The sequence below is a fragment of the Fimicolochytrium jonesii genome (assembly GCF_025526975.1).
Source record: "Fimicolochytrium jonesii strain JEL569 chromosome Unknown EV422scaffold_4, whole genome shotgun sequence".
Taxonomy (NCBI): domain Eukaryota; kingdom Fungi; phylum Chytridiomycota; class Chytridiomycetes; order Spizellomycetales; family Powellomycetaceae; genus Fimicolochytrium; species Fimicolochytrium jonesii.
The window spans coordinates 858,846-878,883 of record NW_026515671.1 but is presented as its reverse complement, the minus strand read 5'-3'; the positions used below and the strand labels follow the sequence as shown (position 1 = coordinate 878,883).

The 20,038-nt window shown below is 52.6% G+C and overlaps 8 protein-coding genes across 8 annotated transcripts; 2 read left to right on the top strand and 6 right to left on the bottom strand.

Annotated features, from left to right (window-relative positions):
- Window positions 1-23: 23 nt before the first annotated feature.
- On the bottom strand, window positions 24-1,696 carry EV422DRAFT_314111 (SprT-like family-domain-containing protein). The gene is made up of 3 exons (XM_053066215.1): window positions 916-1,696; window positions 650-845; window positions 24-594 (listed from the first exon to the last, which is right to left on the bottom strand). Exons 1-3 carry the CDS (start codon window positions 1,524-1,526, stop codon window positions 85-87), a joined length of 1,317 nt encoding a protein of 438 aa, XP_052928155.1. The 5' UTR covers window positions 1,527-1,696; the 3' UTR covers window positions 24-84.
- Window positions 1,697-5,333: 3,637 nt separating this feature from the next.
- Window positions 5,334-6,706, top strand: EV422DRAFT_492846 (serine/threonine protein kinase 15; the record flags this gene model as incomplete). Its single annotated transcript, XM_053067631.1, has 2 exons — window positions 5,334-6,294; window positions 6,366-6,706. The coding sequence occupies 2 exons, from the start codon at window positions 5,334-5,336 to the stop codon at window positions 6,704-6,706; spliced, it is 1,302 nt and encodes a 433-aa protein (XP_052928154.1).
- A 702-nt stretch (window positions 6,707-7,408) lies between these two features.
- Window positions 7,409-8,697, bottom strand: EV422DRAFT_313782 (ubiquitin-conjugating enzyme/RWD-like protein). Its single transcript, XM_053066211.1, has 7 exons — window positions 8,495-8,697; window positions 8,368-8,420; window positions 8,253-8,285; window positions 8,059-8,173; window positions 7,942-7,994; window positions 7,739-7,867; window positions 7,409-7,676 (listed from the first exon to the last, which is right to left on the bottom strand). The coding sequence occupies exons 1-7, from the start codon at window positions 8,536-8,538 to the stop codon at window positions 7,549-7,551; spliced, it is 555 nt and encodes a 184-aa protein (XP_052928153.1). The 5' UTR covers window positions 8,539-8,697; the 3' UTR covers window positions 7,409-7,548.
- A 629-nt stretch (window positions 8,698-9,326) lies between these two features.
- EV422DRAFT_492993 (kinase-like domain-containing protein) lies at window positions 9,327-10,340 on the bottom strand (the record flags this gene model as incomplete). The annotated part of the gene is made up of 1 exon (XM_053067640.1): window positions 9,327-10,340. One exon carries the CDS (start codon window positions 10,338-10,340, stop codon window positions 9,327-9,329), a length of 1,014 nt encoding a protein of 337 aa, XP_052928152.1.
- Window positions 10,341-11,998: 1,658 nt separating this feature from the next.
- On the top strand, window positions 11,999-14,640 carry EV422DRAFT_519504 (uncharacterized protein). The gene is made up of 8 exons (XM_053069601.1): window positions 11,999-12,194; window positions 12,363-12,410; window positions 12,486-12,506; window positions 12,586-12,627; window positions 12,696-12,826; window positions 12,895-13,048; window positions 13,123-13,461; window positions 13,534-14,640. Exons 1-8 carry the CDS (start codon window positions 12,134-12,136, stop codon window positions 14,475-14,477), a joined length of 1,740 nt encoding a protein of 579 aa, XP_052928151.1. The 5' UTR covers window positions 11,999-12,133; the 3' UTR covers window positions 14,478-14,640.
- Window positions 14,641-16,638, bottom strand: EV422DRAFT_519498 (nucleotide-diphospho-sugar transferase). The gene is made up of 4 exons (XM_053069600.1): window positions 16,256-16,638; window positions 16,040-16,143; window positions 15,058-15,933; window positions 14,641-14,989 (listed from the first exon to the last, which is right to left on the bottom strand). Exons 1-4 carry the CDS (start codon window positions 16,278-16,280, stop codon window positions 14,912-14,914), a joined length of 1,083 nt encoding a protein of 360 aa, XP_052928150.1. The 5' UTR covers window positions 16,281-16,638; the 3' UTR covers window positions 14,641-14,911.
- Window positions 16,621-18,547, bottom strand: EV422DRAFT_313575 (uncharacterized protein). Its single transcript, XM_053066210.1, has 9 exons — window positions 18,060-18,547; window positions 17,982-17,998; window positions 17,856-17,919; window positions 17,606-17,771; window positions 17,456-17,522; window positions 17,299-17,388; window positions 17,069-17,228; window positions 16,973-16,997; window positions 16,621-16,912 (listed from the first exon to the last, which is right to left on the bottom strand). The coding sequence occupies exons 1-9, from the start codon at window positions 18,274-18,276 to the stop codon at window positions 16,888-16,890; spliced, it is 831 nt and encodes a 276-aa protein (XP_052928149.1). The 5' UTR covers window positions 18,277-18,547; the 3' UTR covers window positions 16,621-16,887.
- Window positions 18,539-19,685, bottom strand: EV422DRAFT_313322 (uncharacterized protein). Its single transcript, XM_053066209.1, has 4 exons — window positions 19,578-19,685; window positions 19,398-19,474; window positions 18,943-19,311; window positions 18,539-18,880 (listed from the first exon to the last, which is right to left on the bottom strand). Exons 2-4 carry the CDS (start codon window positions 19,465-19,467, stop codon window positions 18,801-18,803), a joined length of 519 nt encoding a protein of 172 aa, XP_052928148.1. The 5' UTR covers window positions 19,468-19,474; window positions 19,578-19,685; the 3' UTR covers window positions 18,539-18,800.
- Window positions 19,686-20,038: the final 353 nt, after the last annotated feature.

Here is a 20,038-nt window from a genome sequence, read left to right as displayed (position 1 = left end):
GATGTGGGATAATGCGGGATAAGGCCCTTCCTCATTGATTTCTCCTGCAGCTTCCAGTGGTTCCTTTCCTTCAGACAGTGCTTCTTATATGTCCTCTGGCTTTCCCTCGTCCGCCACTCCTTTGCTCAGGAAGGCGTCCAAAGTACGCTGATCGTCTTTCTTCCTTCTCTTGCCTTTTCCTTCTTGCGTGCTACTACTACGTTTCGATGCGCCGCCAGCCGCCCCTTTCTTTCCTTCCTCATTCTCAACTCTCGTCGGATCGATGGGGCCATTAGCATCGGCTTCCTTTACATACGTTCCTCCGCATTTTGCTTGATGGTCTGCCCACCACCAATCGGCCGGTTGCGGTTTACGATTCATACTTCGGCGGACGTAGCCAAAGAAAGGTGGCTTTTCGCGACACGGTCCCGTACAGCGCCATATATGTTTGCGATGGTGATTTACTTCGTCATGGAATTTGTGGAAAACTGTGATGTTTGTTCCGGCAGTGTCGTTGATCTTTTTCGCTAGTCCAAGGAAGGCCGGGCCGTGACCGTCATGATCGGTGTTGCCACCAGTCACAAATAAATATGCATGGATCATCTCATGCAGGAGCTAGAGAAATAGTCAGATCTAGGAGGTCACATTCATATTGACCAGAACTACTCACCGTATTTATAAAATCGGAACGTGGTCGAAGACTCAGCAACGGCTGCGATAACCGCACCGAGCAATAGCCCCCCGGGTAAAAATAGCACATCCCCGCGCACAGGGTCATTTTCGGACTCCAGCGAACTTCGACAGCATCCAGTCTACAGTTGAAATAAGCAACATTGAAAGCCCTGAAAAGGCCATGCAGATCCGGACTGTGTGGTCTCGATCAGCGAACTTGGCTGGAGAAAGACCATCATCTTTACAACCCGCAAGTCTACTTACTTGGGGTCCGTCAATTCATGACTCTGGTCCGCAGGACGTGAGACGAGAGGTTCACCTTGGAGATACTCCTTGTAGTTCGCTTCTGCAGCCGGTGCTTTCGAAGACGAGGCTGTAGCCCTTCCGGACTTCGTTACCGAACGAGATGTAACATCTTCTTCGTCGCTGACCAGTATGACCTCCTGACTATTGAGCGAATTGTGCAATTCCCTGGCCAGAAGCTCGTCTGCATCGAGTTCATAAAGCGGCACTGCAGCCTTTCCATTGAGCGATGGCTGCAGCTCTTTTGCCAAAAGTTCGTCTGCATCGACTTCAGAAGGCTGAATTGGAGCCTTTCCCTTAATTGAATTCCGTATTTCTCTGGCCAGAGCTTCGTCCTCATCGATTTCGTGAGGCTGCATTGGAGCTTTCCCTTTCCCAGTGCTACGAACATGAACGTCCGTTACGGAATCTATTCGTAGGGGCTCCAACTTCCCTTCGATAATATTCGACTGCCAATTCTTGGCCACATTTTCATCCCACAGTAGTTGAGACTGACGGTCCTCTTCGTCGCTGCGAGCAAGCTCTTCCGCAAGCTGTAATGCAAACAAGTAGTCGCTATCCGAGGATGTCATCCTTCAGTTAACCATCCCCACACAAAAGTAGTTCGAGTTGAGATAAGCGGAAGAAGGCGAGCGCCAGCGAGGCGGAATTCGAACTTGAACAGTACGCCTGGTTTCGTCTTTCCGTTTCAGAAATAAAGGATAGAAAAGTGAGCTGCCGCCCAGGTGCGCAAGCTGTCACGTCCTTCAAGTCTTCAAAAAGTCAACTCTGGGACTTTCCCAGGACTCCTAAGCTGTCATTGCAGGGGCTTACCACCGTACATATACAAGATCCGGAGACAGTGTGGGGAGCAGCGTATTGGTCGCTCCTCTGGCAAAGGGGTTCGTCCTGGAACCGGCATTGGACTTCACGCATGGGTCATAAGTCGCGTGCATCGCAAGATGGTGCCTGCCCCGAGACGGACGGTCGGATTTAAGGTTGAGTGTGTTCGGAGGTCGGCCTGAAGCGCATATATAACCGGCAGGTTCATGCGGTCTCCGCAATCGCTCTACTTCTCAACTGAGTTCGACAGCAGCGCATCTACGCCTTACGCTTGTTTCTGGCCTGTCACCGGCTTTCATACACGAAGCGCTTACCACTCACCGTCAGCTCACCGAGGTCGCATCAACTCAATACCCCATGCAGTCGAGAGGAGCCGAAGATGAGTCGAAAACCGAGGGCAGAATCGACGACAAGACTTTGCCCTCCGCCTCAGTCAAAGAGCATAATGGGCTTGTTGTGGAGGTGTCCAATATACTGCCTTCAAAGCTGTACAATAACAGTCGCTCGCAGCCTGGGACTGCCGCCATAACAACCCCTACACTGCGCTCGCAAATGCGAGCATGGTCAGATCAAAGCCGAGTCGATATGTGGGGATGGACTGCTGCTGGGTCTCTACAATCGAAGCCAGAATCTGAAGCTACATCGGCTGAAGGAAGACCGCGTAGCGAGAGCGATCCTTCGAGATTAAGTATGATACCTGGTCAGATCTGGATTCATCCACCTAGCCAAGGGGAGACGTCGGCGAACAGCATGTCCAATGGCGGCGAGACAGGGGTTCCCATTACTCCTCGCACGCCCCGCCTGTATGGAAATGCGGATTATGAGCTCAGGTCCAGACCTGCTGATGAACAATCGCTGTCCAGCCACGTCAGCACAGCTGTCATAGATGAGATGCATGTGCTGGGATCATCCGTACCGTTGAATGTCGCTTTCGGAAAGTCGTTATCGCCTCTGTCCCGACGTCGAAATCTAGTCGCAGGTGGCTCGCCGCACGGCTTCCGGAAGAGTCCCCGAGGCGTCAGCACCCTAGGTCGAACCCAGATGGACGCCGAGATCATGGACAGTCCGATGAGTGGCGGATCAACAACATCAGATGATGGACAAGGGTCAGCCACCAGTGCTGTGCCGTCGCCGGAGTTCAATCCCTCTGTGGCCATGATTGACGAAAAAACGGCAGATTTTGATGTCACTCGGACGTTGGTGCAGGATCTGGTACATGCAAAGGACCGCTCTGACGTTGGGGTGGGAATCATTCTCGCCGCTTGGTATCAGAGGATGGCAGCGAAACCTGGATCGCCACAATCAGCCATCGCAAACGCGGCACTGAACGAGCTTTTGGCCGACAGCAACATGGATATCGGGTTGAACTCCACAAATGAGTACAGAGGGGGTCCCAAGCTATCAATATTAGGGTCGAAGCGGAGATTACTGAAGCACTGCAATAGCTGGCCTCCATCCGTCTTTGGTAATGACACAACGCCTTTGGCCCTTGGAATAGAATCCGAGTCTAACATGTTTGCCATTTTGGAGATAGCTTCCAGTTACGATACCCTTTTACTGCGCATCGAATCCCTCGCGTACTCGCTCATTGAAACACCGGTGGTGGCTATGATTCACACCACTCTAGCTGGAAATATGATGCAGATGCTCCAAGACCTCGGGGAGGAGCAAAAAGCCATTGGTGCGGGAAGAACCCTTGTGGAAGACATTCTCACGAAGTTGATCTACACGTTTTCACCAGTAGCTCGATTGTCAGAATCATTGGTATGAGCCGCACTGCAAACGAAAAAGGCGAATTTCGTCGATGGCTAATTTGTTTTGTTCTACAGAACCAGCATGCACGAGTCTTGCGAACAGCGTCTGGAATGGAAGGCATCGCCCAGACGCCACCACGGCCAAGGCGCAATCTCACAAAATCATTCTCCAGACTCTCCCTTACCCGAATGATGGACACGCCAGACATTGCGGAAGTGCCGCCCGACAAAATCCAGGCGGCGATGCTTTTGCTCCAGTCGGCTGCTTCTCTCGGGGAGTCAGAAATGATGTTGAGCCCGCAGAAAGACGATGAGGATGAATCAACGGTCCTGTTCCCCGCACCCGAACCTGCATCCCGCGTCACAGGCGACCAGCAAGGCAATATAGTACCGATGGCTCTGTCAGGTTCCAACCCATCCCGATTTGCATCTCAGAATCCGATTCTGCCGGATACAAGAGTTACAGAAACTGTCGTCGCACCGATCATTGATGGGACTCCTCAATCATCCCAATTATCGGCACGCTCGTTATCACGGCCGGGGAAACACGTTTCCGAGGCAATTGATCTCCCACGCAGCGGTAGAACATCATCATCTAGTCTAGCCAGCTCCGTATCCAAGAGTCAACCTCTCCTGACAGCTTCGCAAGAACTTCCGACGCGAAGTCCGAAATTGTCGAAGAAGAAGCCGGTTTTGTCATTCATCAAATCCATAAGAAATGCATTTGGTAACGCAACTGCAACAAATTCGCCTCGGTCTACGAGTGGTAGTAGGGACTCGCTCAGAAGCCCATCTCCTCTCGCAGCCGTGAACATTCGCTCCATTGTGTCCGGCGTTCGCGGCGACTCGATGCCTGTTACAGATTCACCTGACCGCCCATCGAAGGGCATCCGATCACGAGGGCCGGCCGCGGGCGGGTTGAGCAGAGCAACCTCCAAAGACTCCGTGCTACAAACCGATGCTACGTCGGACAAATCTAAATTGGCCGACGGTACAGTTAGCACCCCGGAAGATGTCGACCGGCCGTCAGCAAAGGGCAAAGACCGGGTAAAGGATTTGCAGCCTTTGACCACCGATGCGGTCTCCGCGCAGAATAGTAAGTCGATGACATTACTATGTCGGATCTGCGAAGAACGCGTATCCGCGAAGACAATTGATGAGCATTCACGCATTTGCGGTATACAACAAGAGTTTCACTTGAAGAGCTGGAACTGTGACATGAAGCTGCGAAAAAATGCTGCCATTTTGGAAGCCAAGAAAGAGAAGCTTGATGTGCAAGATTTTGACGATTGGACAGATTGGCAGCGGATTCGGAAAATGTGCGAAACGATCGAACAGAAGGCGGTGAAGACTGCGCGGTTAAATGAGCATGGGGGAAAGAAAGTGCTTGCCTCGCTCGATAGATGTGTCGCCAAGTTCGAGCGATATTTGGAAGATGCTGGGAAACACCCAAATCAGGCGGACATCTTCGAGGTTGTGAAACGCATCCTTGTCGCCACTGAGGAGAAGTCAGCCGCGTTGAAGATTTGTCTTCAAAGGCTCAAGGACGCGACGTACCTAACCTCACCATCGCCCAGCACCAATCTACCTGGTCGTTTCGAGCGCGGCTTCTCGCAGGCCGCATCTATGGGAGACCCTGCAGCGAGCTTCACAACGCAGTCGAGTTCATATGCTTCAAGGAGGACGAGCAAGGTTCCCACGAATACGCTGCGAAGGTCACGGAGTAGCGAGAGTAATATCAGTGTCTCGAGCGCAAATGACAGCGATCGACCACGGGAACCAAGCGTGGGCCCCAACAAGTTTATGTCCATCTTCAACGCCCTGCTGAAAGGCGGCAAGGATGGTCGGAAATTCTCTAATACGGCACAGATAGCGGGCGATCTGAATGAGAGGCGTTCCAGGATTCCTTCAATCCGTGATTTTGAGATCATCAAGCCAATCAGTCGCGGAGCTTTCGGAAAAGTGTACTTAGCTCGGAAGCGGACCACGCAGGATTTGTATGCGGTCAAAATTCTAAAGAAGCAAGACATGATCAGGAAAAACATGGTATCTCACGTATTGGCAGAGCGGAAGGTTCTCGCCCTGTCGCGAAACCCGTTTGTCGTGAAGTTATTCTATGCGTTTCAGAGTAGAGAATACCTGTACCTCGTCATGGAGTATCTGCCTGGAGGCGACTTGAGCTCCTTGCTCGCAGCATTCGGCACCTTCGAAGAACCCATGGCTCGCATGTATGGTGCGGAGGTCACGATTGCATTGGAATACCTGCATGCAAACGGGATACGACACAGGGACTTGAAACCGGACAATATTTTGATCAACGAGAAGGGTCACACCAAACTGACAGACTTTGGACTGTCGCGAATTCAAGTACCCGATCAGGAACTCGGCTCTGGGAATCCGGAACAAGTCCTGAGCCATCTCAATACCCTCTCGAGACGGAAAAGAACCACGAGAAGCACGACCATTAAATCTTCAGAAACCGCAGAATCTCCCAACTCGGACGGTGGTGGCACGAGTCCTGGAGCGACGCGCACTTCTTCGATAGCACAACGCCGGAATAGTTGTAGAATCCGACGGCAAAACTCAAATAAGGTCTTGGTTGGCACGCCTGATTATCTGGCCCCGGAGCTCCTCCTCGGACTCGGACATGGGCCAGAGGTGGATTGGTGGGCGTTTGGGATCTGCATGTACGAGTGGGTGGTCGGCTTCCCACCATTCTCCGATGACACGCCTGAAGCTATCTTTGCAAACATTCTGGAAGGCGGTAAGTGATAACGGCCGGACGTCTCGGCAAAAATAACTTATCATCTAAACCATATTTCTCGTATCATCCAGTGATAGAATGGCCCGAGTCGGACATGTCTCCGGAGGCTCGAGATCTAATAGAGCGATTGTTGAACCCAAACCCCAAAGAAAGGCTGTCGGCGGAAGGAGTGAAGAAACATCCTTTTTTTGCCGAAGTGGAGTGGGATAAAATTCGAGAGCAGCCCGCCCCTTTCATACCCAGCATCGGAGATGTAACTGACACGAGTTACTTTGATGGTGAGAACATTTCACGGCGGGCTGCCGTGGCATTTCTTGCGCTAATGAGCCTCATCCAATCACAGTGCGCAACGAAAGGCCAGACATCCGAAGGTTGTCGAAGCACAGTTTGCGCAACTTTGGGCCCTCTTTAGCAGGATCCATAGGCGCGCCGGAAGCCATTGAAGAATGGTCGCCATCCGTTGCCACCTCCACCAAGCAATCCATGGCAGTTTCGACCCGAATTGATCCGGCCGTGTCCATCATGCCAGGCGCCTCCCCGCAGTCCGCCGACATTTCGCGGTCAAACTCCACCTTGTCGTTCTACCAAGACAGATCGGTCGACGAGTCCCTCGGACGTACGATTGGACAGCTTGGCGCAGTGGGCCGCCGCGTGAACCGGGTGCCGACATATACGAACTCCGTGGAGGCCCAATTCCAAGAATTCACGTTCAAAAACGTACATAGCCTCGAGGAACATAACATGGACATAAAACGAATGGCGTCCGATTTGCAGGAAGAGCATCTTACGGCGCCTCCGTCTCCGCATATCAATTCTGGAACGCGGAGCCGTGCTAGTTCCAAGACTAGTTTGATGGAGCGGTTAGGTGGCGGTACAGGATTGGGAGCCAAAGCGAGTTCGGGGACGCTGGAGGCACCCGCAGGTGTCAGGAAGCTCAGTCTGATGCCATCCATGGAGAGGGCCCCTGCTTCATAGTGCTCCATTGTATGCAAATCTGTCACATATGACTTGAATTGGACTTCCACGCCGTAAGATGCATGGATGCAAACATTTATGGGGCAAAATCGCGACGATTTCTCTCATTTAACTTGATCATCGATTTCGTACAAGATGTATCCGACCCTGGCCAGACACAACATCTTGCCCATCCGTATACCCAAAAAACCCAATGACTGCACAAGAAGAGACAGGTGGTGATGACGAAAAGCGAGCACATGCAAGTGCGACTCTGAAAACTTGGATAGTAACTGCATCTCATAGTTCCAGCCCAGGGACATCATCGTCCGAGAAAGACCCCACTTCGCTCATATCGTCGTCATCTGAACCGCTTTCATCTGTCGCCGCATCTGCTGCCTCCTTCGTGGCGTACCTTGTCACGTATTCTGTGCGGACACATATTAGCGATCTTTATTGCACGCGTAGAATACAGTAAGCCCAAGGTTACCTTTCACTTTGACCTCGTAACTTGTCGGTTCCCGCATCAGGAGAGCTGCTGCTTCTCCATTGAGAGGGTCGGTAGGGTTTGGATACCGCAACAGTTGAGGAAGGAATACTTCGAAGATGTTGATCATGTCTTTGTGAAGTACGAAATTGATGAGTGTCGTGCCGTGCCTTCTTGACGACAAGATCGCGGTCATGCGTACATACCGAACATTGGACTCCATGTCTGGTTGATGACATCCAAACAGACCGATCCGCTCCTAGCGTCACAGGATATGAGTGAAGAGCGCCTTTCAAATCATGAGCGAAGTTACTGGTACTCACAACTCGTCAATATTTGGGTGGAAGATTTTGTTCATGAAGCCGATAGACGGTGACTTGTATGGGTACTGGTCAGGGAGCTCCACGTGAACTTTCCACACTCCGCCGGTGAAAGGAGCTATGAGATGAGCAACATGGTCAGCGGAAGGTCGGAGATTTGGTGTCCACGTAAGACCAAGGCGCGAAACAAAACGTACTATCTTTGGGACCGTGAAACCTGACGTAGAATTCTGTACATGGGTCAGTTCATATGTTTCATGAAAGGTTGAGAGAACGAGCCGTGGTCGGATGTGCAGGCCTGACTCGCCTTACCTTGCATGTTGTCATTAACAAGCGTGACTTCGTAGTCACTCATCAGACTGTTGCTCATAGACAAAAGGATAAAGCCGGTCAATATCAATGCAGCGTCGAATAAACGCTTTACGCTCTCCAAACTTACAGTTTCATGACATCCGTCTCTATTCGCCTCCTTGGCGAGGACATGGTTGCGAGGAGTGTTCAGAGGAACTGCAACGAAGATGTCAAAGCGGAAGATCGCTGATACGGGGGACTTTGCTGGCTGCCTCGCGGAAGAAAGCTAGAGGAGAGCTCTGGAGTAGGCGACGATAGTTGCGGACGTTTCCGAAAAATGTGCTTTTCGGGCGGCTGCTGTGATTTCGAAGTAGAGCTGTAAGGTTGGCCGTTTGCGGGGTTTGAAGGGTGGACAAACGCGTCGGACGACGACAAAACGCTGTGGGGACGATGACAAAAGGTCAACCGAAATGAGAGCTGGTGGGCAGTTGAAGGTTTGTGAGCGTGGGCGATGAGTGCGTGGCGGATTGTGGGTGTGGGGGACCGGTCAACGGCGGCGGGGGGCAGTGAAGTTGAAGATATTTTACATACAGTATGTGTCGGTCGCCTCTTGGCAGAAGCCGGGGATATCTCTCCACCGAAAGTGACACGTAGGTGTTTATCCTTTTGATTGCGTGATGCGATGACTAGTCACGCTTATCATTAGCGGGTGATTAGAGTCATGTCTCGATCCTAAGAACTCTGTTTGAAACAACACACGTATACCGTCACGCGGAGACTCCGCAAAAAGCTACGATAGCCAATGTGAACCCAAAAACTCCAGAGCTACCCGCTGCCCATTTCTTTTGGAGCGTGGAGTCGCGACGGCGCATCGATTATTATCTCCATGAAAAAGGAGTACACCTGTACAATGATATGGAATTCGGGAATGGAGTAACAAAATTTCCCGCCCCATAAAGTATGTATAATGATGGCGACGACTATCTACCCGTCACCGTCTGCGCCAGCCAAGGATGGCTGAGAACCTCCTCCACAGAGGGACGTTTGACAGGATTCGTCGTCAAAATCTTTCTTATCAGATCCTTGGCGAGATCACTTACAGGCGGGCGGCCTGGTTGAGGGGGTGGGAACTTGTAGGAGCCTGTCGCAATGCGGTGGAACATGGATCGTAAAGTCGAGCCAGGTCGAACGTTGAATGGTAGCTCCCCGGTGAGAAGGGCAAAAAGGATGATACCCAAAGCCCAGACGTCCGTTTTGCGGCCGTCGTAGGGAAGCGCTTTGATGACTTCGGGGGCGACGTACTCCTCGGAGCCGCATCGGTCCGTCAAGAGGACCCCCGGTGTGAAACGTGTGGCTAATCCAAAATCCGTCAACTTGACTCCGGTATCGGAGTCGACGAGAATGTTTTCGATCTTGATATCGCGATGGCAAATGTTGTTGCGGTGAAGGTGCGCGACGGCCGAGCACATTTCGGAGAATATCCGTTTGATGAAAGCCTCGGTGAGAGACGCGGGGTGGGCGGTCATCAGCTCGTAAAGATCGGAATTTGGAATGTACTCCAGCACCAGGCATGAATGTGTTTCGGTCTCGAATGTAGTGAGAAGGCGGATGATATGTGGGTGTTTTAGGGACTCAATGAGAGCCGCCTCTCGATGTGCCTGATCGATCGCTGTTTGAAGCTGTTCGGACTCTGGACCGTGCCCGTTCGCCTGCCCTTGCTTTACCGACCGCGGCTTTTCGAGCATTTTGAGGGCAACTCGCTTGCCGTCCCGAATATGAACAGCTAGTTTGACGTGTGAAAAGCCACCCGTCCCCAAAGTCTTCAAAATGATATATGGCCCCACAGATTCGTTCGGTAATGGTGGTGCTTGTTGCTGTGCTGCTATTCTAGGTGCTGATGATGCTGGTGTCAGGAGACGACGCTTCTCCGTATGCGGCACAGGCGCAACTTTGCCTGCCGATCCGCTCTGGTCCACCGATTTCTTTCCCCGCATGCCCTGGAAGAAACGTGACAAGAGCGGTTCGGAGAGTGTCCGATTGTTCTTCGCTAATGGTCGACCGTCCTTGTCTGCATGAATCTGTTGTCTGGAAGCTGGAAGCCGAGGATTTATATTTCGAGAGGCATCTAATGGAGGGGTGTCTGATTTCGATGCAACTGCGTCGTGTGATTGGTATCGTCGTGGATGCTCCGCAATGGGCGAAATGTGCAAGTCTCCGGCGGCGTGCCGCCGATTTGGATTCGGAATCGACTCGGCATCTGGTCGGGACCGTTCCAGGTCTGCAGCTGGAGCAACTGATAGTAGTGGTGGAAGTCGCCCAGCTTTCCCTTTCCACCACGCTTGCTCAAAGCCATTTTGCCCCTGCTCCTGGGGTTTCGATTTCAGCTTTTTGGGTGAGAGTGGGTGAGAGTGTTTGCTGAGGACTGAAGGACCGAGTGGGCCTGGGGCCGAGAGAGTTGCTGCATACACCATTCTCTAGCGTATATACACCGGCAGGAAAGTGTTCGAATGTCTGTGCCTCTGACGTTCGAGAGGTGAGAAGTCCAGCGCTGTTGCTCGAGAAGCTCGAAATCTTCAAAGCCCTAGTCTAAGACCTTCTCCGTATATATATTCTACCAAGTCGGCGACCAAGCTATGCTGGGGGTTCGATGTTGTTGTGTCGACGTGTACGTCCGTAGCGGTGCGTGTTGTCGTACGAAATGTCGTTGCAGAACGTCGGAGCTGACGTGCAAATGCAAGGCTGTTCTTTTGTAAGGTCGTGCCGAGGTGGGCGGTCCTCCTATCGTCCGAGCTCCGCCTTCTCCAACTTGCAGGTGCTAGTTAGTAACGTTTTGCGGAGGTTCGTTGTGGGGATGCGCAATGCGGTGGAGGTGATTTTTTGTCCAGTGCGGGAAAAGTCTCTGATGGGGCGGATATCTCACATTAGATTTGGGATTTGGATCTTGGCGCAAAACATTAGGACCGTGATTAGCGTGGGGGGGCCTGATTGTCCAAATGAATTGCTTGGCCGTGACGCCTGTCACTTGAGACGTTTCCGTTGTGTCCGAGACTCCGAGGACTGAGATCGCGTCGGGTCTGACTCAGGTGACTGGCGGGCAATACGAGGTACCGCGGATTAGGATTCTGGCTGGGGATTTTCCTGAGAGTTGGATGGTAGTTTCGATCGCCGATGTCGAATACGCTATATGCATACGTGCGGAACTGCAAAGCTCCACACCAGAGATGATGGGTCGTGCATTTTGAAGGAAGGAATGGACGATATTGATAGCCTTCGCCTTGCGGCCCCTCTAACAAGGAGCTTCTCAAAGCAACTCCGTGTGCATATCTTCGTTTATGCATGATGCATTCTTCCTGGGGTTGGACTAATAAACCTCATCGGCCAATGCTCGCTTGGAGCCGGCATGTATGAATTGAAAAGTACTGTACTGTATGTACGTGGCCGGCGTTTAGCCTGCACATGCCCAGAACTGGTAGGGCGGCGACATGGAGGCGAATATGCTGGGTGAGTACCTCCAAGGTTCCGAATCAGACCACGTGAGGGCCACGTGCATAACTCTTTCCTTTTGGGGAAATAAAATGTTTGCGCCCGGCCAAGAAGCGGTTAGAAACGGCGTCGCTGTCACCTGCGTGGCCCGTTGACATGAACGCCGCCCCGTAATTTGACAGCGACCCAGGCTTTTCTTCCTGCCCCCGAAGACTCGCAGCTCGCGTATTACTCGACATTTGCAAAAGGACGTCTCCTCCAGACTCCTTGCTCATACAACAACCACAACAACTACTTCGCAAACATGGCGAAGAAAGGACAGAAAAAGGTCGTCCTGTCGCTCACCGACTTCCTCGCCGCTGACGGTACGCAGTCCAACCTGATCTACGGCTCTCGTTCTCGGAAGTGCTTCATAATTGTGCTGGTCGCAACAACCGAAGCACGGAAAGAGCGAGTGCACGCCGAAAGGCTCCTTCGACTGGGAATTCATATGGACAGTCTTACTGACGTTACCGCTTGACACTATCATATAGAATTTGGTTCGTCTTGGGCTGACGACGTCGAGACTCTCCCTAGCGCTCGTACGTATTTCACTCAATTGGCCTCTCCTCGACTGACCTGCGCACTGACAAGTTGACGTTCGTTATATTCTGTAGCCGCTGCTTCGGCTTCAACCTGTAGGTGTAGGGTTCATTTCGTAGTCAACCGGGACCGTTTGCTAACGGGAGGACTGTTTGGACTTTTGGGACGAACCAGATTCCGGAGAGAACCGCGGCTATGCTTCATACGAGGCTGGAGGTGGGTTCCCGTACACAGCTGCGACTGTACAGCGCACCAAATCTGACGTGCCGTCCAAATCTCAATAGGCGATGGTAGCTTCCGTGACAACCGCCCGGCGGTGGCACTCCCAGACCGACCTCCGTACACCTGCTTCGTTGGAAACTTGTCCTACGAAACCACTGAAAAGGACCTCGAGATGCTGTTCCGCGATTTGCGAGTAAGCAGATAGCTCGGGCATCAGTGAGAATGGAGTGCAGGAACTCACGTTGCAACATGCGCTCTTAGGTGAAGAACATTAGGCTCCCTACTGACGTGGACAAGAAGCCCAAAGGTTTCGGTTACGTCGAATTTGACGACCGTGAATCTCTGGCTGAAGCCGTGAAGTTGAGCGGACAGAGCCTTTCGAGGCGCAACATTCGTATCGACGTCGCTGAGCCTCGTAAGTGGATTGCTCTCAAGCACATTCAACTAATGGCAGATCCTGGAAGTCCTCATCTCTCTCCGCGTTTACAGCCAAAAACTCTCGCGGCGATTCTGACCGACCAAACCGTGACGCAGAATTGGGCAACCCATGGAGGAGAGCGGACAATGTCCCGGCTCCACTAAGCGACCGCTACACTGACCGCGACCGTGGAGGTGGTCGTGGAGGAGACCGCGAATTTGGTGACAGGGGTTTCGGTGGCGGCTTCGGTCGTGATCGCGACGAGAGGCCGAACGGTGGTGGCTTTGGAGGCGGGCGATATGGAGACCGGCCAGACCGCGGTTTCGGCGGTGGAGGCTTTGGTGGCCCTCGTGGAGGAGACCGCGAAGGCTTCGGTGGCCCTCGAGGAGGAGACCGCGAATCTGCCCGTGGTGAGTTACCCAAATGAAACTTGAATGCTCCCTCCCACACGAGGATTGATGATTCTTGTCCGTTGTTTCCAGCCGAACCCCCTATGGTCCGCAAAAAGCTCAACCTGGCCCCTGTCCCTGCTCATCTGAAGAAACCCGAATCTGATGAGGCCGTCAAAAGCCCCACAGCAGAGACAACCTCGGAGGAAAAGACCACCACGGAGGAGCCCAAAAAACACAAGCCAAACCCCTTCGGTGCCGCGAAGCCCCGTGACGAGAACGAGATTATGAAACAAGTCGAGGAGCGTCGCCGTCAGCGGGAGGCTGAGAAGAAGGCAGAGCAGGAAGCTGCCAAGAAAAAGGCCGAGGAGGAAGCCAAGAAGAAAGCTGAGGAGGCCGCCGAAGCAAAAAGGAAAGCCGATGAGGCTGCCGAGGCCAAGCGAAAGCAGGAAGTAGAGGAGAAGAAGAAGGCCGACGAGGAGCGAGCGAAGAAGGAGGCTGAAAAGTCCGCTGCCGCCGCCAAGGACGAGCCCGCAAAGGACAAAGCCGTGGACGCCCCTGCTGCTGCTGACGCACCAAAGAAGATCCCCGCCGATCCCAAGCGGACAGGCTCCTCCGACCCCCGCCCTTCCGCTCCTGACCGCAACAACCGCTCCTTCAGGGATGGAGCGCCGGCCCCGGAGTCCCGCCCTGAGGCAGCCATGTCATGGAGACGAGAGGCGCCTGTCAAGCCCGCCGGATCATCCGAGGACCGTGGGGGACGTGGTGGACGAGGCGGTCGTGGTGGCCGTGGTGGATCTGTGCGTGGACGTGGTGGGTTCCGTGGAGGACGTGAGGACGGACGTGGTGATAGTCGTGATAGCCGTGATAGCCGTGATAGTCGTGGTGTTGCTCACCGTGAAGGCGGTGTCAATGGCGACCGCGCTGCATCGGGAAGTGGAAACAACAAAGCACCCAAACCCCTGCCGACCCTCGAGAAGAAGGTTGAGAAGCTTGAAAGCAAAAACGTTTTCGACTTGCTCGGCGTAAGTACTTGAGTGCTCTTCACTCTCGCTCTGATCAAGTCGTGGAAACTGACGTTTCCTCCCATCCCTTCCCCACTTACAGGACGAATGATTTAATGCGTGGTCCCATGTTTTTCATTCTCTTACTCGTTTCTTTCAGATAGATTGTATATGTATCTAGTTTGCAAATATTCATCGTTCAATTCTTTCTCATTCAATCTTTGGATCCAAAGTCTTGGACTCTGCCTGGAATCGCTCGAACTTCCGACATTACGGTGAATGCCACCTAGCCAAATGAGAAGGGAACTCCAAACCAAGCACCATTCGCCAGGGGTCAGGACAGTCCAAACTTTATATTCAGATTGCCTACGCCACTCAACCTTGTGCTCTAACTTCCCTGCATTGGTCAAACCTATCGGCGGAAATAGGATGACTCGAAGGAAGTGTCTCTCTTTATTGAGGGTTCTCTACATAATGATCGACGGCTCAGCAATATTGCTGCTGACGGTCTTGTGTGGAAGGACGCATCCTCCGTTGATGAACACCTGTTTGGAGAACGGCGTTAGGTCGATATGCTCAAGCCTTGTGAAAGCTGGGAAATCGCTGGACCAACCTCATCGGCAACGTGCACATCATCTCCCAAGACCGTAACGCCCTCTAACCAAGCCCAACGCCCGACCGTGCTGTGCCAACCCACGATGGTGTTGGTAACATTCGCGTGGTCCTTAATCTCAGCACCTTCGAGAATAGCGCACTTTGATAGCCTCACGCCATTGCCAATAACGCAATCTGGGCCAATCACGACATGCGGCCCAATCTTGCAGTTCTCGCCAATCTTGGCCGACTTGTCAATGAGCGCGAACCCGTTGATGTGCGGTCCGGTCGCCAGTCGCTCGTTGGCGGATTTGTGCAGCGACTTGAGGTACAGGCCCGTTCCTGTCAAGTAGTCCTTTGGCTGCCCGACGTCCATCCAGAAACCGGGCAGGTCCATCGTGTGCAGCTGGGACGCTGCGGCCATAGCCGGGAAGATCTCCTTCTCAATACTGGTGGGGATGGGCTGGATGCGGTTGAGGATGGACGGGTTGAATATGTATATTCCCGCGTTGATTTTGTTCGAGACAAAGATCGTGGGCTTCTCCACGAACCGCTCGATGGCGGTGGAGTCGGGTTTGTTGACCACGACACCGTACTTGGATGGGTCCTCGACCTTGGTGACGAGGATGGTACCCTCGCCTCCGTGGGCTTTATGGGCAGCGGCCATCTCGTGGAAGGGGAAATCGCAAATGACGTCCGAGTTGAGCACAAAGAAAGGCTCGTTGTCCTTCCCCAAGACATCCTTGGCCAGAGCCAAGGGGCCGGCTGTTCCCAGCGGTTCGTTTTCGATGGAGAAGGTGATGCGGACTTTGAACTCCTCCTCGTACTTTTGCATGAAACTCGCCATGACCTCCGGGCGGTAGTTGACGGCCAAAACGATATCCGTCACACCGGCCTGCATCGAAACATCGTTAGAATACGTTGTCGAAATACCGCCCTTTCCCACGCGCCTATCGCGCTAAGCATGACTACACATCCTGCCCGGAAACCACACGCCTCACCTTGACGAGAGCCTCAATCTGGTGGAGAATCATGGGCCTGTTGGCGAACTCCACAAGCGGCTTGGGGAGGGTCAAAGTCAGAGGTCGCAAACGCGTGCCGAACCCTGGGAAAAAGCGCACAGCGCATCAGCTCGAATTGCTCCACCCAGTACACGCAGTCCACGCATCGTCCGTCCAGGAAGCTAAGGAGAGGTGAAGCTCTCGGATGCCACGTACCGCCAACAAGAATGAGGGCCTTCATCTTGGTTTATAGAAGTATCTGCAAGCAACGACGCGTGAGAACCATCCGCTTGCAGGCCAATGACGAAAACACTTGTCACCGGCAAACGTACCGAGAACGTGGGGAAGATGAAGAGGAATAAACTCAGCGTTGGTCGAGGTATTCGTAATCGGTCTGCGCTCGTAATGTGCTGAGCGGGGTGTGTTGCTGCTTGTTAAGGCAAAATGCAGGAGTACCAAAGTCGAGGCAACCTTGAAGTCTGATGGGAGGGGCTTCGCGAACTTCCCACGCGCCGTCGAAGTTCACCTTCCCCTCCTTCACACTTTTGGGAGCTCCACAAAGACGACAGAAGACGAACGATGAAGGATGTAAAACCACCTATTCATTTCATCTATTTGTGCTACGGAAGAGAAGATAATCCCCGTAACGTCACGCTACTCTTACTGCAATTATATGCCAATAAAAGACCTAAAATCTAACCCGATGCCACTGCGTAGCTTTCTGCCACGGAAAGCACCAAAAAATGGAGTTGTGCTACCTAATGTTCGGCACCTTTCGTGACTTGATATGTAAAAGACGCCCTCAGGGATGCCCAAAGTGAGAACCCGCCGTGAATGTAACCGCATCACTAGTAATCCACAGCCCATCCGTTTCTGCAATGGATAGTTCAGTTTCCATCATATCGCGAAGCGCCTAGTACGCTGAGGACTCACTCTTTCAAGAATTCCTCGATGATCTCTGGTAGATAAGGTTGGTTGGTTAGCATATGGTCAAGGCCAACGTCGTCGCAAACATGTTACGCGTCGAACCTCGCAATGCCAAATTGGGTCGCAAATCAGACTCCCTCATCGGCTGCCTGCTCAACGGGTCCCAGTACCCGATCTTCCTCATGTGAGCTAAGATTTCCGTTCGATCATAGCTGATCCCAGACACAGAGACGACTGGATCGGTCATCACCTCGAATGAGATCTGCCGAAGGAAGCATGAGTGGAAGTAACACAAGCTGAATATAGGGAAGTGACGATCTGAGGATATCTACCTTCCCCAGAAAGTGATCCGGCACCTCCCTTCTCTGCCCAGGATCATTTGCTCTCGTCAACAAATCTGCCATTTGCGACAGCCTTTCGTCCTACGAGTAAGGACGTAAGTGGTTTCCTTTCTGCGACCGTAAAAAATGGCTCGGCATTGATACCTACAAACGACGCCTTGACGACATCTCTGTCTTCCTGAGCGACTCCAGCGTTGTCCAACTGCGTCAATTGCCTATTGGGGTAACCGAGCCCGCCAATGTAAGTCCCCATGTCGTGACCATGATCTGCGAATGACCTAAGCGACAGCTACAGTACCGATCCCGATCCCTAGTTATTAGGCTATGCAAATATCTGTGCAAGTCGGACTCCTCGTTCCTCCGCTTGATGTCCAGAAGCTCCCATCTCCGCTTTTTCGCTTTTAGTATCTTCTGTGCGATTTCTTCCGTATACGTGACTTTCTGCTCTATCGCCAGATTGTACGCTGAATCACCAAGTGGTTGACACATGCCTCAGCGGTGAGCTCCGGATATGTATAGGTGTAGCTGGTCCAATCAAATTGGCAAACCTTTTTTTAACGAGTGGAGAGCCCCGTCAATTCGGTTGTCGTTCATTGCAAGCGCTTCGCCTAGCTTTTAAGACAAAGGTGAGCCAACGTTCATTGACATCTTCTCAGCGACATCGATGTCTTTACCAGAAGATGTCCTTTTACTGTAGATCGTGAGTGTCAACTGTTGAAGCTAGGAGTTGATTGACAGTGCGGAGCACCAACCTGATCTGCTATCCAACTCAATAGCCTTTTCTGCGTCTAGCGCAGCCCTCTGATGGTTGGACATCGTCAGGAAGCATCGAGCTCGGTTAGTGTAATACGTCGGCACATCCGGTGCTTTCACGATCGCAATGCCATATTCCTCTATAGCCTGCTCATAGAACCCCTGACCGTAAAACTTGTTGCCAAGTAGCTTATGCTCGTTGGCTCGGTCGTTCATAGAGAGAACTAGAACTTGGAAGCGTAAAGAAAGTCGGCACGGTCGAGAGCTTTAGCCGCTCCAGCCGTGCTCTGTAAGTGATATCGTAGCTAGGCCCACAAAAGCGCAAAATAGGTGAAGCTGCAAAGCAAACCGAGGTTGCCGTTGTCACAATGGAGATGAGGAATGCCAATGGAACGTGGGGGAAAGTCCGAATTCGGAAAGGGCGGAGCGGAGAGCGAGGCCGCTGTCATTTGATGCTCCATTACTCATCACCGAAACGCGTAGCCTTCACGGAAGACGCAGGAAAGTGGTTTATACAGTATTTTATGTTTACGGGCCTCCTACACACACAGACGCACCGGGGATGAGCCTCCTCCACAAAGGCATCTTCCGAAGATGAACGAAGAGAGAGAAGAGATGCGTTGGTAACCCCCTGAAAGCAATTTGTGTACGTTTCTCAATATCGCTTCTAGGCGCAAGCACGACGATCCGGAAGCAAACTACCACGCAACACTAAAGTCACACCAGGGCGAACCCTATATCTAGTAGTCGATGTGGATTTCAGGGACCTCGGGGTACTTGCCGGCCGGGAAGGGCCTCCACTTGTATGCATCTTTGTCGACTGGAATTGGACAGTTCAGCATGAGCAAACGAGCGCCCCATACAGTGCAATGTCGAACTTACTGTCGCAGGAGCAACGCGCAAGAGCAAGTTTGTCGTCACACACAGAGACGAGCTTCGTCTTGTAGTTCGGGCAGGCCTTCTGGCACGCGGAGATGAAGGCCGAGCACTTTTTCTTCTTGGAGATGGTGGTGATGTCGTAGATCGGGGTGTAAATGGCCGGGTATCCCTCCGAATCGGGTTCGTAGACGCGGACGTAGGTGGGCTTGGTCTTGGCGCACTGCACCTGGCACCAGGCGGCGCCGATGAGGTCGCGGCGGTTCTCGTTGTGAACGATGTGGCACTCCTTTTTCTCGTTGAACTTGACGTTTCCGCAGCCCGCCTTTTCGTTGAAGTGCTTGCAGCCGTAGGAGTAAAGAGGGCAACCGTCACCTGTTGATCATCAGGAAATAACATTGGGGATGAGCGATGGATGTGGGGTGGCTAGGGCTGTGAAAGGCAACGCATCGATGGTTTACCTTCGCTCTCAGCTGCTACGGCAGTGACGAGGATGGTGGCGGTGACCACAGCGATGGCTGAAAACTTCATCCTGGCGCTATTTCAGAATCGTTGGAGCGGCAAGATGAAGGGTGTCGGGGGACTCGAACAATGCAGACGGTTCAAGAAGCATTTGGCTTTTATACGTATACGCGGCCTACATCAGTCCAGGTTTAGGCTTTCATGCCAGAGATTTGAGGCCTCGAAAAATCGAGGGCAGACAAAGAGAGCCATGGTTGGAGTCTTGGAAACGAGAGCGAACGATCGGACGGTTCACACCCTCGGAAGACGGGGTCAAACTTCAAGGTACAGTACAAAGACTATTTTCAGCAAAGTTTGACAGTCATACCTTGGGAACTTGGGACCCGCTGAACAATTTGAGGAAAAAATGTTTTTGTGGGGGAACAACGGCTTCGGAGAAAGGACCGTGGCTTCACTATGCTGCCGCATGTGATTATTGAGCTTGCTGCTCGATGGGACAGCCCACCGAGTTCCGACCTCGTTGGACCAGGCTGGTAGAGCTTATAGGTTGCAAACCATATATGTATCTATGTACATACATACGTACACTGAGGGCATGTAGTTTTTGATGCCAATGCCAGTGAAGCGTTTCCATCCCCTT

Bases quoted from the DNA above. Each gene is read 5' to 3' on its own strand.
- EV422DRAFT_519498 (XM_053069600.1), bottom strand. From the start codon at position 16,280: ATGAAGGCCCTCATTCTTGTTGGCG. The intron at 16,144-16,255 runs GTACGTGGCATC...GCTTTTTCCCAG, and splicing joins GGCCCTCATTCTTGTTGGCG to GGTTCGGCACGCGTTTGCGA. The intron at 14,990-15,057 runs GTTGGTCCAGCG...TTCTCCAAACAG, and splicing joins ATGTGCACGTTGCCGATGAG to GTGTTCATCAACGGAGGATG.
- EV422DRAFT_313322 (XM_053066209.1), bottom strand. From the start codon at position 19,467: ATGAAGTTTTCAGCCATCGCTGTGGTCACCGCCACCATCCTCGTCACT. The intron at 19,312-19,397 runs GTAAACCATCGA...GATGATCAACAG, and splicing joins CGTAGCAGCTGAGAGCGAAG to GTGACGGTTGCCCTCTTTAC. The intron at 18,881-18,942 runs GTAAGTTCGACA...GTCCAATTCCAG, and splicing joins TGCGCGTTGCTCCTGCGACA to TCGACAAAGATGCATACAAG.
- EV422DRAFT_313782 (XM_053066211.1), bottom strand. From the start codon at position 8,538: ATGTCCTCGCCAAGGAGGCGAATAGAGACGGATGTCATGAAACT. The intron at 7,868-7,941 runs GTATGTACGCAT...TACTTCACAAAG, and splicing joins GACATGGAGTCCAATGTTCG to ACATGATCAACATCTTCGAA. The intron at 7,677-7,738 runs GTAACCTTGGGC...GTGTCCGCACAG, and splicing joins TTACGAGGTCAAAGTGAAAG to AATACGTGACAAGGTACGCC.
- EV422DRAFT_314111 (XM_053066215.1), bottom strand. From the start codon at position 1,526: ATGACATCCTCGGATAGCGACTACTTGTTTGCATTACAGCTTGCGGAA. The intron at 846-915 runs GTAAGTAGACTT...GAGACCACACAG, and splicing joins CATGAATTGACGGACCCCAA to TCCGGATCTGCATGGCCTTT. The intron at 595-649 runs GTGAGTAGTTCT...CTATTTCTCTAG, and splicing joins GTTCCGATTTTATAAATACG to CTCCTGCATGAGATGATCCA.
- EV422DRAFT_519504 (XM_053069601.1), top strand. From the start codon at position 12,134: ATGGCGAAGAAAGGACAGAAAAAGGTCGTCCTGTCGCTCACCGACTTC. The intron at 12,507-12,585 runs GTAGGTGTAGGG...GGGACGAACCAG, and splicing joins CGCTGCTTCGGCTTCAACCT to ATTCCGGAGAGAACCGCGGC. The intron at 12,827-12,894 runs GTAAGCAGATAG...ATGCGCTCTTAG, and splicing joins TGCTGTTCCGCGATTTGCGA to GTGAAGAACATTAGGCTCCC.
- EV422DRAFT_313575 (XM_053066210.1), bottom strand. From the start codon at position 18,276: ATGAACGACCGAGCCAACGAGCATAAGCTACTTGGCAACAAGTTTTAC. The intron at 17,772-17,855 runs GTTTGCCAATTT...TTGGTGATTCAG, and splicing joins TCTCCACTCGTTAAAAAAAG to CGTACAATCTGGCGATAGAG. The intron at 16,998-17,068 runs GTTCGACGCGTA...CTTATCTACCAG, and splicing joins ACCCAATTTGGCATTGCGAG to AGATCATCGAGGAATTCTTG.